Source organism: Chiloscyllium punctatum, chromosome 41 (assembly GCF_047496795.1).
Source record: "Chiloscyllium punctatum isolate Juve2018m chromosome 41, sChiPun1.3, whole genome shotgun sequence".
Lineage (NCBI taxonomy): Eukaryota > Metazoa > Chordata > Chondrichthyes > Orectolobiformes > Hemiscylliidae > Chiloscyllium > Chiloscyllium punctatum.
Genome location: NC_092779.1, coordinates 49,574,327 through 49,590,151, shown reverse-complemented (window position 1 = coordinate 49,590,151; position 15,825 = coordinate 49,574,327). Strand labels below are relative to the sequence as shown.

Here is a 15,825-nt window from a genome sequence, read left to right as displayed (position 1 = left end):
ACTCTCTTGGGGAACCAGTGCCAACAGCTTCCAAAACAGAAAACAATTTGAGTGGGATCCCAGTGGACTTCTGCCCCACCTATCTGATTCGCATTGACTGCTTTGTGGTCACTCTTTCATCCAGTTTCTTGAGCTACTGTGTGACCACCTCTCTAAATGGGTTTTCAGCCTCACTGATGTGCCACAGTATCTCTAACCACTATTTGAGCTCCAAAACACAAACCTCAAGTTTCTGTAGTAGGAAATATTTTCTGCACACATGGTCAACTAGGGCACCATGATTTTACATAACTGACAGATCAAACATTCCACTTGTGTAAATTACACAGATTGTGTGTCTGGCAACTCAGTGTAGAGCCAAGAGCAGTTGGATGACTCTGTGCTGGTAGCTCTCTAGTAATTCCGAAAGTTCTTGAGTTCGAAGTGTTGAAGTCAGGATGCAAAGTCACTGGCTCAGTGTTACAGGAAGTTGTGAGGCACTCAAAAGAAGCCTTCAAGCATTGATGCTTCAGTGTATCTGGGAGAACAGGGCTTGAAAGACAGACAAGTGGTATTAGCTGATTCCAAGTGAACAAGATTGGACTTCATTGAAAAACCCAGGCAGTTTTGCTCGGTGAAGCTAGCAGTCAGTGAAGAATTGAGGCTCAGCTTGTGAATGAATAGCGGAGTGTAGTTTTGGAGTCCAAGAAAGCACAGACCAAGCAAAGGAGGCTTACAGAGCAGCAGCACTGAGGCAGTCTATAATGAAGCAACCCTCGAGGGGAGGCTATGTAGTTGAATAGGTGTAATTGAAGAATTATGATCCCTTATGAAGTTTAGTCTTCCATTGTACTGGGTGTGGCTCCAACTAGCAGAGAGACTCGCCCCGCTCATTTTTGTTCGGGCTCCTTGGTGCCACAATGTCACACGTGGCCTTGATATCAAGGGCAGTCACATGCACATCATCTCCGTAATTCAGTTTTTATGTCCATGTTTGAACCAAGGTAGCAATAAATTCAGGTACTGACTGGTTCTGGGTGAAACCGAAGTGTGCATTAGTGAGCAGATTATTGCTAAGCATTGTCAATGGTCATTTATAGATGTTTGAGAGTAGGCTGATTAGATGGTAATTAGCCAGGACGGATTTGTCTTGTTGTGTGTGTACAGGCCAATACATGAACAATTTTTTAAACTGTCAGGTAGATGCCAGTGTCATAGCTAGACTGGAACAGCTTACCTAGGGATGCACCAAACTCTGAAACACATATCGTCAGTGTTATTGCTGGCATGTTGTCAGGGCCCACAACCTTTGTAGTATCCAGTGCCTTCAGCCATTTTTTGACATCACAGAGTGAGTTAAATTGACTGAAGACTAGCATCTCTGATGCTCAGGACACCTGAAGGAGTCTAAGATGGATTAGCTACTTGCAACTTCTGGCTGGATTGTTGCAAATGCTTCAGGATTAACTTTCACAAGGTGTGCTGGACTCCTCCATCATTAATGATGAGGATATTAGTGTCACCAAGTTGTTTAATTGCCCACCATCATTCATGACTGGATATGGCTGGACACAGAGCTGAGATCTGATTCCTCATTTGTGGATTTTCTTAGCTCTGTCAGTTGATGCAAATGCAGTTTCGACACAAATATTCCTGTTTTGTAGCTTCACCAGCTGACCTCTCAGTTGTAGGTACACCTGATGTTGCTCCTGACATTTCCTCCTATGATCTTCATTGAATCAGGGTTGATCCCCTGTTTTGAGGGTAATACTAAGAATGGAGGATATGCCAGGCTATGAGGTTGCAGATTGTATTGGAGTATGATTCTACTCTGGCTGATCGCCCAGAGTACATCAAGTTTGCCCAATTTTTACTTGCTAGATCTGTTCAAAGTCTATCTTGTTTAGCACAGATGGTGGTGGGGTCAATGTAGAGGGACTCATAGGGTAAGCCTGCAGTCTGTATATTACAGTGCTGCCACCTCTGCTGGGCCTGTCCTGCTTGTGGGACAGGATATATCTAGGGTTTTTTTTTATTTGAGACAGTTTGTGTAAGGTAGAAAGATTCCATGAGTATGACTGGATGTAATCAGTGAGTAGTTATACCATTGCTTGAGTAGTCTGAGACACAACTCAACTTTGGCACTAGCCACCAGATGTTAAGGACAATTCTGTAGGGTTAATAGTACTGAGTTTGATGTTGTCATTTCTAGTACTTAAGTGATGCCAGTTGGTCCATCTGGTTTCATTCCATGGCTAGTTCAGAGTCACCATATTATTTTCTGGCCAGACCAGGTAAGGACAGCAGTTTTTCTTCTCCAAAAGACATTAAGATGTGTTTTCACACAGTCAACAATACTCATACTTCTGCTTCCTTTCAATGTGAAAAAGCAAATTTAAATGTATATGGGAGGACAGGGAATGTAGCACTGGTTGTTTCAGTTACTCAAAGATTACAAATTGTTCTTGTGATTTTGAAATTAGTACCGAATTCAAATTCCATCACCTGCTGTGGTGGGATTCAAACCCGCATCCACAGAATAATACATGGGTCTCTGGACGACTGATCCAACAACAATACCACCAAACATCGCCATGAACACTTAACTCGGTATATATACAGTACTTTCATTACTGTCACCAGTGCTCGGAATTCATTGTCAACGTAAATGCTGTCAATTCAGAATACCAAATCATTTTGACATTTAACAAAATCAGTACTGCAATATAAACACACCGATTATATTTTTTGGATTTATTGAATCATGTTGCTCCTAATAGTTTAGGCATTGGTATAAAAAACATAAGAACGGTTTTATTTTTAAAAAAGCTTATCAAATTTTCTGTTTTCTCTCCTCTTCCCATTTGCAATATTACTGCCATATTTTACTTGAAATTTACTTTAACTTTCGATGATTGTTCAGGGCATTAAGACTTTATTTTGACCTTAAAAGGTTTATAAAATAATGAGGGGGCATAGATAACGTGAATGCCAGGAGTCGTTCCCTAGGGTGGGGAATTTCAAGATTAAGGGGCATATTTTAAGGTGAGGGAAGGGGGATTTTAAAAAGACAGAGTCATAGAGATGTACAGCACAGAAACAGACCCTTCGGTCCAACTCGTCCATGCCGACCAGATATTCCAAATCAATCTAGTCCTGGCCAATATCCCTCCAAACCCTTCCTATTCACATACCCATCCAGATGTCTTTTAAATGTTGCAATTGTACCAGCCTCCACCACTTCCTCTGGCAGCCCATTGCATACACACATCACCCTCTGCATGAAAAAGTTGCCCCTTAGGTCTCTTTTATATCTTTCCCCTCTCACCCTAAACCTATGCCCTCTAGTTCTGGACTCCCCCACCCCAGGGAAAAGACTTTGTCTATTTATCTTATCCATGTCCCTCATGATTTTATAAACCTAATTTTCATTTTTATGCACGTGTGGAATGAACTTCCAGAGGAAAGGGTGGATGTGGGTACAGTACAATGTTTAAAAGACATTTAGATAAGTACATGGATAAGAAATGTTTGGAGGGATATGGACCAAGTGCAGGCTGGTGGGACTAGTTCAGTTTGGGATTATGGTCAGCATGGACTAGTTGGTCCAAAGGGTCTGTTTCCATGCTGTGTTACTCTACGACTATACTAAAATTAGTACCAAACAATAAAATTAATTTACTTACTTGTGGATCCATATCATAAAATACTCCAAAAAGTCCTCGTTTGTTAGGACTGGGAGGAATATGGCCAAAGAAATCCGCTCCTTGAATTTTTTTCTGCCAAAATTTATATGGAAACTGTAGGGCAATCTAAAAGACAAAAAAAAAAGTTCAGTTTCAGTGATTGGAACTCATTTTTAAAAGTATCCAATCAATTCCTAGGAAGAATGCAGATTATCTTTTTGGTAGAAGTTGAAGGATTCTAAATGCATTAACACAAGATCTGAATTTAAAATGATTTCAAAGTGCATAATTCCACAGGCCTTCACTCAGTGACTGAGAAAGGAACCTGCAGGAAAAAAAGAGAGAAAGTAATGAAGTGTTATCTTTGGAAAATTCTGTGTAGCAGCAGACGGCAGAGTTTTCTTTTTAAATTTATCACATTTCAATACGTTACCAATTGAGAGCTTCAAGAATATATTCATGGAAATTTTGCAGAGCTTTTGTCTATCAAACTAGATCATGGGCAGCATGGTGGCACAGTGGTTAGCACTGCTACCTCACAGCGCCAGAGACCCGGGTTCAATTCCCACCTCAGGCGACTCTCTGTGTGGAGTTTCCACATTCTCCCAGTGTCTGTGTGGGTTTCCTCTGGTTTTCTCCCACAATCCAAAAAACGTGCAGGTTAGGTGAATTGGTCATGCTAAATTGCCCGTAGTGTTAGGAAATGTAGGGGGATGGGTCTGGGTGGGTTGCACTTCAGCGGGTCGGTGTGGACTTGTTGGGCCGAAGGGCCTGTTTCCACACTGTAAGTAATCCAAAAAAAATCTTAAAAAATCAGTACTCAATATATAGCTACTCAACATAAAGATACTAATATAGCTCTGAATTCAAAGTCAACTGAGCGATTTCAATAATGGTTCAAAAGTACAATTGTACTGAAATATATAGAATGGCTTGTTGCAAAATAATCTTTAAGCTTTCCTGATAAGTTTTTAAGTCATCATATTGAGTCAAGTCCTATTTACATGGATTAACATATTTTGAACTTTTATTTAGAAATACTAATACACTCCTTGTACACTAAAATATGTTTGTCATCCCTTTCAAAAATGATCTCCTTCCAATGATTGGAAGGTTCAATCTACACAATACTCTAGATGGGGTTTGATCAAGTGCAACATGAAATTACTTTTAAACACCAAAAGAACTGCAAATGCTGTAAATCAATAACAAACACAAAAATTGCTGGGAAAACTCAGCAGGTCTGGCAGTATCTGTGAAGGGAAATCAGAGTTCACTAGACCAAAAATGTTAACTCTGTTTTCTCTGCATAGATGCTGCCAGACCTGCTGAGCTTTTCCAGCAATTTCTGTGTTTGCTTTTAGAATTACTTTTGTTTTGTACTCTGAATATTTTGGGGACAAAATGCAAACATAGATGTATTTACTAGACCTTAAAGCTCAATCATAATATTCATGTCCTCCCACATATATATGCACATGCGTTTCCTATTTGAAAGTAACGTAGCATTGGTCATTTCAGTTAACACCTCCAAATCATTCTGAATCTTGCTCTTTCCTATTCAAATTAATTCGTCCACCACTGGAACCAGTTTTTCTTATTTAGTATTATTTGCATTTATGTCAAAGCCATCTTAAATGGCCTCACTTCTGTCCCATTTAAAACTTCCTATTACTGAATTATTCGCTTCTTTCAGTCCTCTGTATGCAATGCTTCTCCACACCAATGTTCTATCCTTGTTCCCATCATTTAGTGGCTTAAGCCATACCCACATAAGTTAACATTGAGAGAATGCTGGTCTCAATTTCAATAACATACAAATCGCTTTATTTTGTGTATAAGGTCTAACTGGTTTCAGTATCTCAAGTACTGTTTATGTAGTTCAAGGTGTTTTCCTTAAAACTGTATTTATTGCACAAATGACCACATTCTCAGAGTCTCTAGATAATTATGTATCACTGTTGACAGTGTATAAATGGAGGTGGGAAGGCAGCTGAGTGGCATTGTCACTGGACAAGTAATCTGGAGCCTGGCTAATCTCAATGTGAATTCAGTAAAAATCTGGAATAAAAAAGCTAGTGAAATAATGATCAAGTATAACCATTGTCAATTGTCATAAAAACCCATCTAGTTCACTGATGTCATATAGGGAATGAAATTTGCCGTTCTAACCTGATTTGGCCAACATTAGACTCCAGACCCACAACAACGTAATTGACTGTTAACTGCTCTTTGGGCAATAATTTCAGGCCCAGTCAGCAAATTCCACAACCCAGGAATGAATAACAAAAAGATGTCCTTATACATCATGAATGTTCGGATGTTTTATCAAGATATATATCTTCCCTGAAATCTTTAAACTCATTATGAACATCTTCCTTCTAAAGTCTCAGATGCCATAGCTTTCTTTGGTTCTGGTCTCATTAAGAAGTTTTCGATGCTCCACACACTTCCTTTCCACTTCCTCTCTTGGATGATTGCAGAGTGTTCTCTTGTTCCTCTTCTTTGTAGAAATCACTCCATATTTAAATTATGATTTCTTGTTCAGTAATATCAATGCACTGTTATTTCCTCCTTATATCCTTTGATCAGTTTCAAATCTACGTTAGCTTGGGTGCTGTGTTGATCTCTTATCCATTCTCTCTCCCCAGGCTGTAGATCTGGTAGTTCTTGTGTTTGCATCGTTTACTAATGTTTCTAGCCTGGCTGGTTCTCTGTTCTTCTTCATATCTTTTTTCTATGTTATTGTTACACTCAGTGATGTTTAACTGTAGCTTCTGAGATAGGAGTTGTGTTCTTAGTCATCCAGCCTTCAATAACTCTAATAATGCCAGTCTCAATCTTCAGTGGTGATCATCTATGGCTTGATTTGGAGGTGCCAGTGTTGGACTGGGGGCATAGAAAGTTAAAAATCACAACACACCAGGTTGTAGTCCAACAGGTTTATTTGGAAGCACTAGCTTTCGGAGCTGTGCTCCTTCATCGGGTGGTTGTGGAGTATAAGACCATAAGACACAATTTATAGCAAAAGTTTACAGTGTGATGTAACTGAAATGACATATTGAAGAAGAACTGGATTGTTTGTTAAGTCTCTCATCTTTTAGAATGACCATGTTGGTTTCAGTTCTTTCATATGTAAATCCCAGAACTTTTTTGAAGTTACATTCTCAAGTGAACTTTAACAATAGGTGCCATGTCAGCCCAGATAATGCATTGAAGGTGTGAGGTGCCCTGTGTACGGCTGTCTGTGCCCCAATGTTGAGACGGATTCTAATCTAAAAAAGGGATTTACAGAATCTTACATGGGTTCATACAGCAACATAAAATTTAATTCTGCCAGATCAAGTTCACCCCACAACTTGTGGGTGCATGTGTGCGTGCGCACGGGGGAGGATGGGAGAGAGTGAGGCATTGTAGTGCAGTGGGGTCACCTGTAGTGTGACATGAATCCAAGGTCCCAATTGAAGCCATCCCCACGGGGACCGTACTTGGCTCTCAGCCTCTGCTCAGCTACTTTGCATTGTTTCTTGTCCCGAAGTTCGCCTTGGAGGATGGTCACCTGAAGGTCTGAGATCAAATGTCCTGGACCGCTGAAGTGTTCTCCAATGGGAGAGAACATTCCTGTCTGTTGATTGTCATGCAGTATCCATTCATCCATTGCCTTAGCCTCTGCTCAGTTTCACCAACATAGCTTGCCTCAGGCCATCCTTGCCTGCATCCTGGCCAAGTCAAGGGAGTACCTGCCACGTACATGGTGGGAGGTGTCCCCACGTACAATGGTGGTATTGGTGTCGACATTCTGACACATCTTGCAGCATCCACCACAAGGTTGTATGGTGTTGTCCTGAAAACTGGGCAGTTTGCTGCAAACTGTGATCTGTTTGAGGTTTGGTGGTTGTTTAAAGGCGAGAAGTGGAGGTGTGGGGAAGGTCTTGGCAAGGTAATCTCTGGTTTAATAGTGAGACTGAAGGCTTCATTCTTTTTGATGGTGTCTTTATTGTACGCACACCTCACTTAGTTTCTCCATTCGTTTAAAGATAGTAGGGTGAACTTATGACAAGAGTAAAATCACATTCACGGCACATATTTTAAATTGCTCACTTGCAAATTGCAGACTTGGTCTGAGATTACAATATCCCGAATGCCAAGCATTGAGAAGATTTTCAGATGATTCTATCACTGCATCTGCAGTAATCTTATGTACATTCTTTACTTCAACAGCAATGATATTAACGAAACCTTAGTTTTGAACTCTAATAAATCCATTCTCAAGCACTCTCATGGCCTTGGCAGAAAAGATGGTAATAGTGTTTCTAGGTTCTCAGCTGCTCATCACATGTGAAACACAACTGTTAAATAATTTAAAGACAGTCATATGTATGTATTGAAATCCTTGGTGACCACACTGACATTTTTTAATGCCTAGTATTGCAATTCTTCAGATTGGCTTGTTGCCAATAACAATAAAATGTCTACACTGTTCAAGTACTGAAATATCTTGATCATTCTTACAAGCAGAATTTACCTATATTATAATCTGCATCAAACCTTTGCGCTTCCCACATTTTTACAGGTTTCATTCTGTAGTCAGTTGATCGTTTGCAACTTTGGACATACAGACTTCAACCTCTGCAATGAAGTCAACTCTGTTTCTCAGCTGCACTTGCTGATATTCTTTACTCAGACCTGCTGTCCTGGTACTTCGACATGTAGTCAGTTGTTAAGTCATAATTCCTTAGTCTCAAATTGAACCTGGATAGCATCTTAGCAGTTTCTTTCACATTTAGGTCAGTAATCAATGATTTAGAGTCTGTTGCTATTTTAAACTGTAAACCAATTTGTCAAACAGAGGGGCAGAAAGAGGGACACAGCATTTGCTAGATGGAGATTGCAAAAGATGTACAGGCCAAGAATATCTACGTATTTACATATAGTCTCTTCTGTTTAAGATTCACCTACTCTCTTTTTTAAAATGTAGATCCCCTAGATTTTACATTAATATAATTTGGGTCCATTTAATATTTATAATTGTTGACTTAATTTTAACTTGATCTTTCAGATCCAATTATTTACTGCAATTACTTATGTATTCGTTTTGACCTTGGCTATAAAGTCATTTAGGATCTCCTTGCTACCATTGAAATGATAAATTTTCATCAAATGCCACTGCCATTCTGTTCATTAAATGATTACAGTTAACAGATTTTCCCAGTTCTGTGCACATGCACCTTACACCCCACACAACTGTACTACCTCATTTACTCATGCTTCTTATTATAGCATTTACAAACTGAGAGATTGTTATCTTCATGGAGCATACAACCTTTCCAGTTTGATAAATGCCTTTTCATGGCCAACATCCGTTTCTAATTTTTATCTGTCATTTTATCCTATTTGATAACTACTGTCCTATTTTCATTGTAGATCTGACAATCTATCAGTTTCTAAAGATGCAAGCACATAGCACCTACATTTCCCTGTTAATCATGTTCACTTAAAAGGTTGCAAAAAAAGTATAAAACATGTTTTGCCTTCCACAATTTATTCAAATCTCACCACATTTTCAGTGCGTTTTCACTGACATGTACTAAACTTAATGAACCAAACTTCTAATTTATGTCGATTGGCCCAATTTTAAAATACAGAGGAACTTTGAATATCCAGATATGGGCAGGAAGTAGTTCATTCAGTTAACTGAATGCCAGATAACAGTTTAGCCAAGCATCGGGACCCTACGATCTTGCTGGATAATCCGATATTCGGATTATCAAATGCTAGATAATCGAGGATTCTCTGTTATGCTTACATTTCACTCTTCTGCAATCTCTCCTGAACACAAGAAAACTTTAAATGCAATTACTTTGATCTTCTTTGAAGCTTGCACCATTTGTACAAAACTTTTAATATCTACTCCTTTTCTCAGCTACAAAAACAATTATTCTGTCAAATTTACTGATCATACTAAACTTATAGTTGAGGGATAACAGGAGGCAGCACGGGATGCTTATATTGACTGGTTGCAAAAATGTGTTTTTAGTCTCCTCGTCCCACAGAATCAAAATGTTTATTTAGTTGTCTTTTGAACAGCCTCCAATCATCCCATTTAGCAAAACTAGATATGTTGTTCAAAGACAGGTACAAATGGGAAGCATATGTCAAAATTACAATCGAGAGCTTGTAATTGGCATTGAACCTTTATTTATTAACCAGACAGTTTCCCACAATTACCACATTTTTACTTACAGGTCTGATGCCAATAGATCATTCACAGCCAAAAAGACAAAAAACATTGCCTTCACAATCACCGATTTGGGTGAGAACTGAATGGTGCAGATTCAAAAATTATTTTTGGGACATCACCTATGTAACAACAGTATTAGCTTCATAAGGTGCATAGAGGTTGCAGAGTGGTAGAAAAATTGTTCAACCACGATGGAGTGATTAGTTATAGCGGGCAATCAGTTACAAACCTCGCTCTGTAGGAACAACCCTCACCAGGAATACCAAGCTCATGCTCTTCATTTATTCCCAGACAAAAACTACTACATTCACATTTTCACAAATAGAGGTTAGTGTTGCTAATTCAACTATTCAGACTAGCCTCTCTCATCTATATCTCTAATTTATTGGGGCATTTGTAGTTTATTCTACTACAACCAGACTGGAACTAATGTCCTTGGGGGAGTTCTTGCTACTGCTGTTGGGGACGGTTTAAACTAATGTGACAGGGGGTTGGGAACCAGAAGAGAAGATTAGTAGATAGTGAGGTCGAAACTAGAGACTGTAAGGTACAGGATCATGAAGTTAGCATTACCAAGGGGAAGAGTAGGCAGAGTGCAGATGAACACAAAGGAACTGGTGGTCTGAGGTGCATATGCTTTAACGCAAAGAGCAGAGTGGGAAAGACAGACGAACTTAGGGCTTGGATTGGTGCCTGGGAGTACAACATCACAGAGACTTGGTTGAAGCAAGGGCATGATTGGAAATTAAATGTTCCAGGATATAGATGCTTCAAACAGGACAGGGAGGGAAGTAAAGGGGAGAGGAGTTGCATTGCTGGTCAGGGATGATATCATGACTGTGCTAAAGGACAACATTATGGCGGGCTTGAGAAGTGAGGCATTATGGGTAGAGCTGAGAAATAAGAAGGGTGCAGTTACATTGTTGGAGCTGTACTACAGGCCTCCCAACAATGAGCGTGAAGTAGAAGGACAAATAGGTAAACAGATTATGGAAAGAAGTGGAGGCAACAGGCTGGTGATGAAGGGAGATTTTAATTTTCCCAACATTGACTGGGATACACTTCATGTCAGAGGTCTGGATGGGGCAGAATTTCTAAGGAGCATATAGGAAAGTTTCCTAGAGGAGTAGGTCAATAGTCCAACTAGGGAAGGGGACATATTGGACTTGGTGTTGGATAATGGGCCAGGCCAGGTGGTAGAGGTTGCAGTGGGGGATTTCTTTGTGGAAAAGTGACCATAATTTTGTAAGTTTTAGAACACTCGTAGACAAAGATGAGAGTAGTCCCAAAGGGAAGAATACTAAACTGGGCCAAGGCCAATTATATCAAAATTCAGCAGAAGCTGAGAAATGTAAATTGGGGACAGCTATTTGAAGGGAAGTCCATATTTGATATGTGGGAGGCTTTCAAAGATAGGTTGAAGATAGTGCAGGATAGACATATCCCTTTGAAAACAAGGGATAGGAAAGGCAAGATTCATGAACCGTGAATGGCAGGCGAAATTGTGCGACTAGTCAGTAGGAAAAGGGAAGCATACATAAGGTCCAGGCAGCTAAGAACAGAACAGGCTTTGGAGGATTATCAGGAGGGTAGGACCAATGTTGATCGAGGAATCAAGCGGTTAAAAGGGGTCATGAAATAACTTTAGTGAGCAGAAGTAAGGAGAATCCCTATTCATATATGAGCAGCAAGAGGGTAACTAGAGAAAGGGTTGGTCATCAAAGGATAAGGAAGGAAGTTTGCGTGTTGAACTTGAGAAAACGGGTGAGATTCTCAATGATTACTTTGCATCAGTGTTCACTGAGGAACGGGAGGTGACGAATGCTGAGATTAGAGATAGAAGTTTATTTACCCTTGATCACGTTGACATAAGGTAGAAAGATGTGTTGGGTAGGCTAAAGAATATTACGGTGGACAAATCCCCAGGACCGGATGGAATCTATCCCAGGTTGCTGAGGGAGGTGAGAGAGGAAATAGCTAGGGCCCTGACAGAAACCTTTGTAGCATCCTTAAACACAGGTGAAGTGCCAGAGGACTGGAGAGTTGATAATGTTACCCCCTGTTCAAGAAGGGTAGTAGGGATATTCCAGGTAACCAGTGAGCCTGACGTCAGTGGCAGGTAAGTTGCTAGAGAAAGTACTGAATCTATTTATATTCAAAAGAGAAGGGGCTTATCAGTGATAGGCAATATGGTTTTGTGTGGGGAAGATCATGCCTTACCAACTGAATACAATTCTTTTAGGAAGTGACCAAGTTGACAGATGAAGGAAGGGCTGTTGAGATGTCATATATATGGATTTTAGTAAGACATTTGATAAGGCTCCCCATAGCAAACTAATAGAGAAAGTGAAGTCACATGGTGACATTGTAATCTAGCCAGGTGGAGGAAGAACTGGTTGAGCAACAGGAGACAGAGTAGTAGTTGAAGAGAGTTTCTCAAAATGGACAAAGGTGTTCCACAGGAATCAGTGCCGGTGTCACTGTTGTTTGTGATATACATACATGATCTGAAAAAAGGCATTGTTGGTCTGATTAGTACATTTGCAGATGACACAAAGATTGGTGGAGAAGCAGAAAGCATAGGAGACTGTCAAAGAATACGGGAGAATATAGATAGACTGGAGAGTTAAGCGGAGAAGTGGCAGATGGAGTTCAATTCAGGCAAATGTGAGGTGATGCAATTTGGGAAGTCTAATTCTAGAGCAAATTATACAGTAAACAGAAGGGCCTTGGGAAAAGTTGATGAACAGAAAGATCTGGGAGTTCAAGTCCATTGCACCCTGAAGGTGGCTGCACAGGTGGATAGAGTGGTCAAGAAGACATATGGTATGCTTGTCTTCATCGGATGGGGTATTGAGGCCAAATAGCCTGTTCCTGGGCTGTACATTTTCTTTGTTCTTTGTTATTTTTACATAGGGATCTTGATCAAATGGGTCAATGGGCTGAAAAATGACAGATGGCGTTCAATTTGGATAAATCGGAGGTGTTGCATTTTGGGACAACGAACATGTATACAGCTTATACAATTAATTACAGGGCCTTGGATAGCATTCTAGAGCAGAAGGACCTGGGTGTGCGGGTATATAATTCTTGAAGTTTGCATCACACATAGACATGGTGGCTAAAAAGACACGCTTGCCTTCACTGCTCAGTCCTTTGAGTTGGGGAGTCATGTGGAGGTTGTATAGGACATTGATGAGACCTCTTCTGGAATACTGTGTCCAGTTCTAGCCGCCCAGTTATAGGAAGGATATTACTATGCTGGAGTGGTTTTAGAAGCGATTTACCAGGATGTCAGTGGGTATGGAAGTTAAAAAGAAGGCTAGGACTTTTTTCACTGGAGTGTGGGAGGTTGAGAGGTGATCCTATAAAAGTTTATAAAATAATGAGAGGTATAAATAGAGTTAATAGTCTTTTCCCTAAGATGTGGGATTTCAAGACGAGGGGACACATTTTTAAGGTGAGAAGAGAAACATTTAAAAAAACAAGGGGCATATATATTTTTACACAGAGTGGTTAGCCTGTGGAATAAACTTCCTGAGGCAGTAGTGGATGGTAGTATAATTACAACATCCAAGAGATATTTGGATAAGTATATGAATAGGAAAGGTTTGGATGGATACGGGTCAGGAGCAGGCAGGTGGTACTAGTTTTGATTGGGATTATGTTCGGCATGAACCGAAGAGTCTATTTCCATGCTGTATGACTATGACTCTAACATATGTGGCAAACTATGGTTAGCAACTGATTTTAATTCGACTTCCACTTACCTTTTCAATTACCCCTTGACCTAGACTGTTGATGGCCTTGAGTTTCCGTTCAGATAGAGCCGGATAAAACTGAATAGTGTTTTTCTGAAGAAGAGCTAGAGGAACAGTAATCAAGACCTGCCAAGATAACATCCAAAGATAAGTCAGTTAAGGGGGAACAATGTAAACCACTAAGAAACTTAAAATAAATATTCACAATAATTGTTTTTAATACACAATCTAGAAGAGATTTGTACAATTTGTATGCCGGGTCTGCTGATCGAAGTCCTAAAACCTTAAGGAAGAGTCCAGAAAAAAAATCCAAAGGTAGCCCAATTCCTGTGCACCAGAGTTGTTACCATTTACACAGCTATTTATCTAAAAATAAAGATTGAACAATCTGAGGCTCTGTTCACTAAAAAAAAAGGAAAGCTGAAGAGTAGTGACATATAGGTTTTTTTTTAAAATGATTTTGAAAGTATATACTCCATAAAGCATTTCACCTCAGGAAGATCGAAGGTTTAGGTCATCAAAATAAATTTAAAATCCCTTAGGGAGTTCATGATCAACCTATTTTGCCTGAATGTCAGTTACAATGTGAAACTTGCTGCCACAAAGCAGTAGTAAGGAGAATGCCATAGATGAATTTAAGGTAAACCAGATAAATGAGAGAGAAAAAGGAATTTAAGTGAAACAAGATAAACACATCAATGTGAAAGGAAGAGACGCTTCTGAAGATATGATCATACAAATGATGGTTGAAGAAAGTTCACGCGAGGTATAAAAACAGCATGAGCCATTGAGTCTAATGGTCTATTGCTGTATTGTACTTACTATATAATGGCAAGCACCATTTTCAAAACAGGAATTTAGAAGTTGCAAGAAACAAGTTTCAAAAGATGGTAAAAATTTGCAAGATGCTATAAGATATTGGTTCAATTATTTTTTCTTTTAGCTTCTCAAGATTCTAAAATTTGTATTATGCTGTATGGAACAGTAGATCTGTACTGATACACGCATCCCAATCAGTATCTCTACTTCAGTTTCATTTCTCCTTTTTCAAAAAAAGTTATATTGAAATATGCAATCTTTAAATTTTGGGAACAGAATGCTTCTCATTTCAGAAGAAGGGCTAATGCCCGAAACGTCGATTCTCCTGCTCCTTTGATGCTGCCTGACCTGCTGCGCTTTTCCAGCAACACATTTTTAAGCTCTGATCTCCAGCATCTGCAGTCCTCACTTTCTCCTGCTTCTCATTTCAGACATCTATTGTCAGCATTGTGCTTTTCCTGGCCGAGGAGCGTACAATGAGTAAAGGTCTGAAGTTTCATACCAGATACAAAAGCAAACTCTTTCCCTCCATAGATGCTGCCAGAAATGCTGAGTTTCTCCAGCATTCTCTACATTTGTTTTGGATTTCCAGCATCCATAGTATTTAGCTTTTATGGACTAGGTAGTGCATCTTTGCTGCTGCTTCTTGATTGCATAGGTGTGCTATTTCCAATTTCAACTGTGCTGCAGTCTTCCTGATCAGGACTGCCAAGTTAACACTGAATTCAAAACTATTTATGCACTACAGGTTCATGTTCATCATTCCAACCTCACTTCATATATGTACTACAAGTAAGATCAACAGAAGTAGACCATCACATCACCACCTTAAAAAAAAACACCTAAGTTGGCTAAATGACTTCAGTTCAAAAGACATTCATTGCATAGGATACATTTTGGAGTAGATAAGGAGATACCAACTTTGGAAAGTAACACATGGCTTGTTTCCTCAACAGTCAACACTTCGTCAAAAAGTACACACAGTTTAAATAGCAGAATATGTTTCTCAAGAAACAATTTACTAAACTATCATGCTTTTTCATAAATGTTCCCAATATTCTATTGTAAAACTGGACAAATCTTGCCAACTTCCAGAACAATTGTTATCAAGTTGAAGGCACTTTAAGAGAAAGTGAATGCTGTTCTGAACTGACAGCTTACAAGCAACTGTGTATATGACTAGATGGCAATCCCAGAGTGTACTGGAAAATTGAAAAGATGTAATATTTGGCTGTGAAACAGATACTTGAGGTTTGGTTACTGTTTTGACAACAATTCAAATTTAATTAGTTTAAATTATGCCCCATACCACCAAAACCCAATCAAGTTTGAATTTATT

At 39.5% G+C, this 15,825-nt stretch overlaps 1 protein-coding gene across 4 annotated transcripts in view; it reads right to left on the bottom strand.

The window, feature by feature from the left end:
• Positions 1-15,825, bottom strand: part of kdm1b (lysine demethylase 1B) — a 111,516-nt gene that overhangs the window by 13,746 nt on the left and 81,945 nt on the right. For all 4 annotated transcript variants that reach the window (XM_072560893.1, XM_072560896.1, XM_072560895.1 and 1 more), the window contains 2 exons: positions 13,677-13,793; positions 3,666-3,791 (listed from right to left, as the gene is read on the bottom strand). In XM_072560893.1, coding sequence (XP_072416994.1) covers positions 3,666-3,791; positions 13,677-13,793 — 243 coding nt within the window. The remainder of the gene's footprint in view (positions 1-3,665; positions 3,792-13,676; positions 13,794-15,825) is intronic.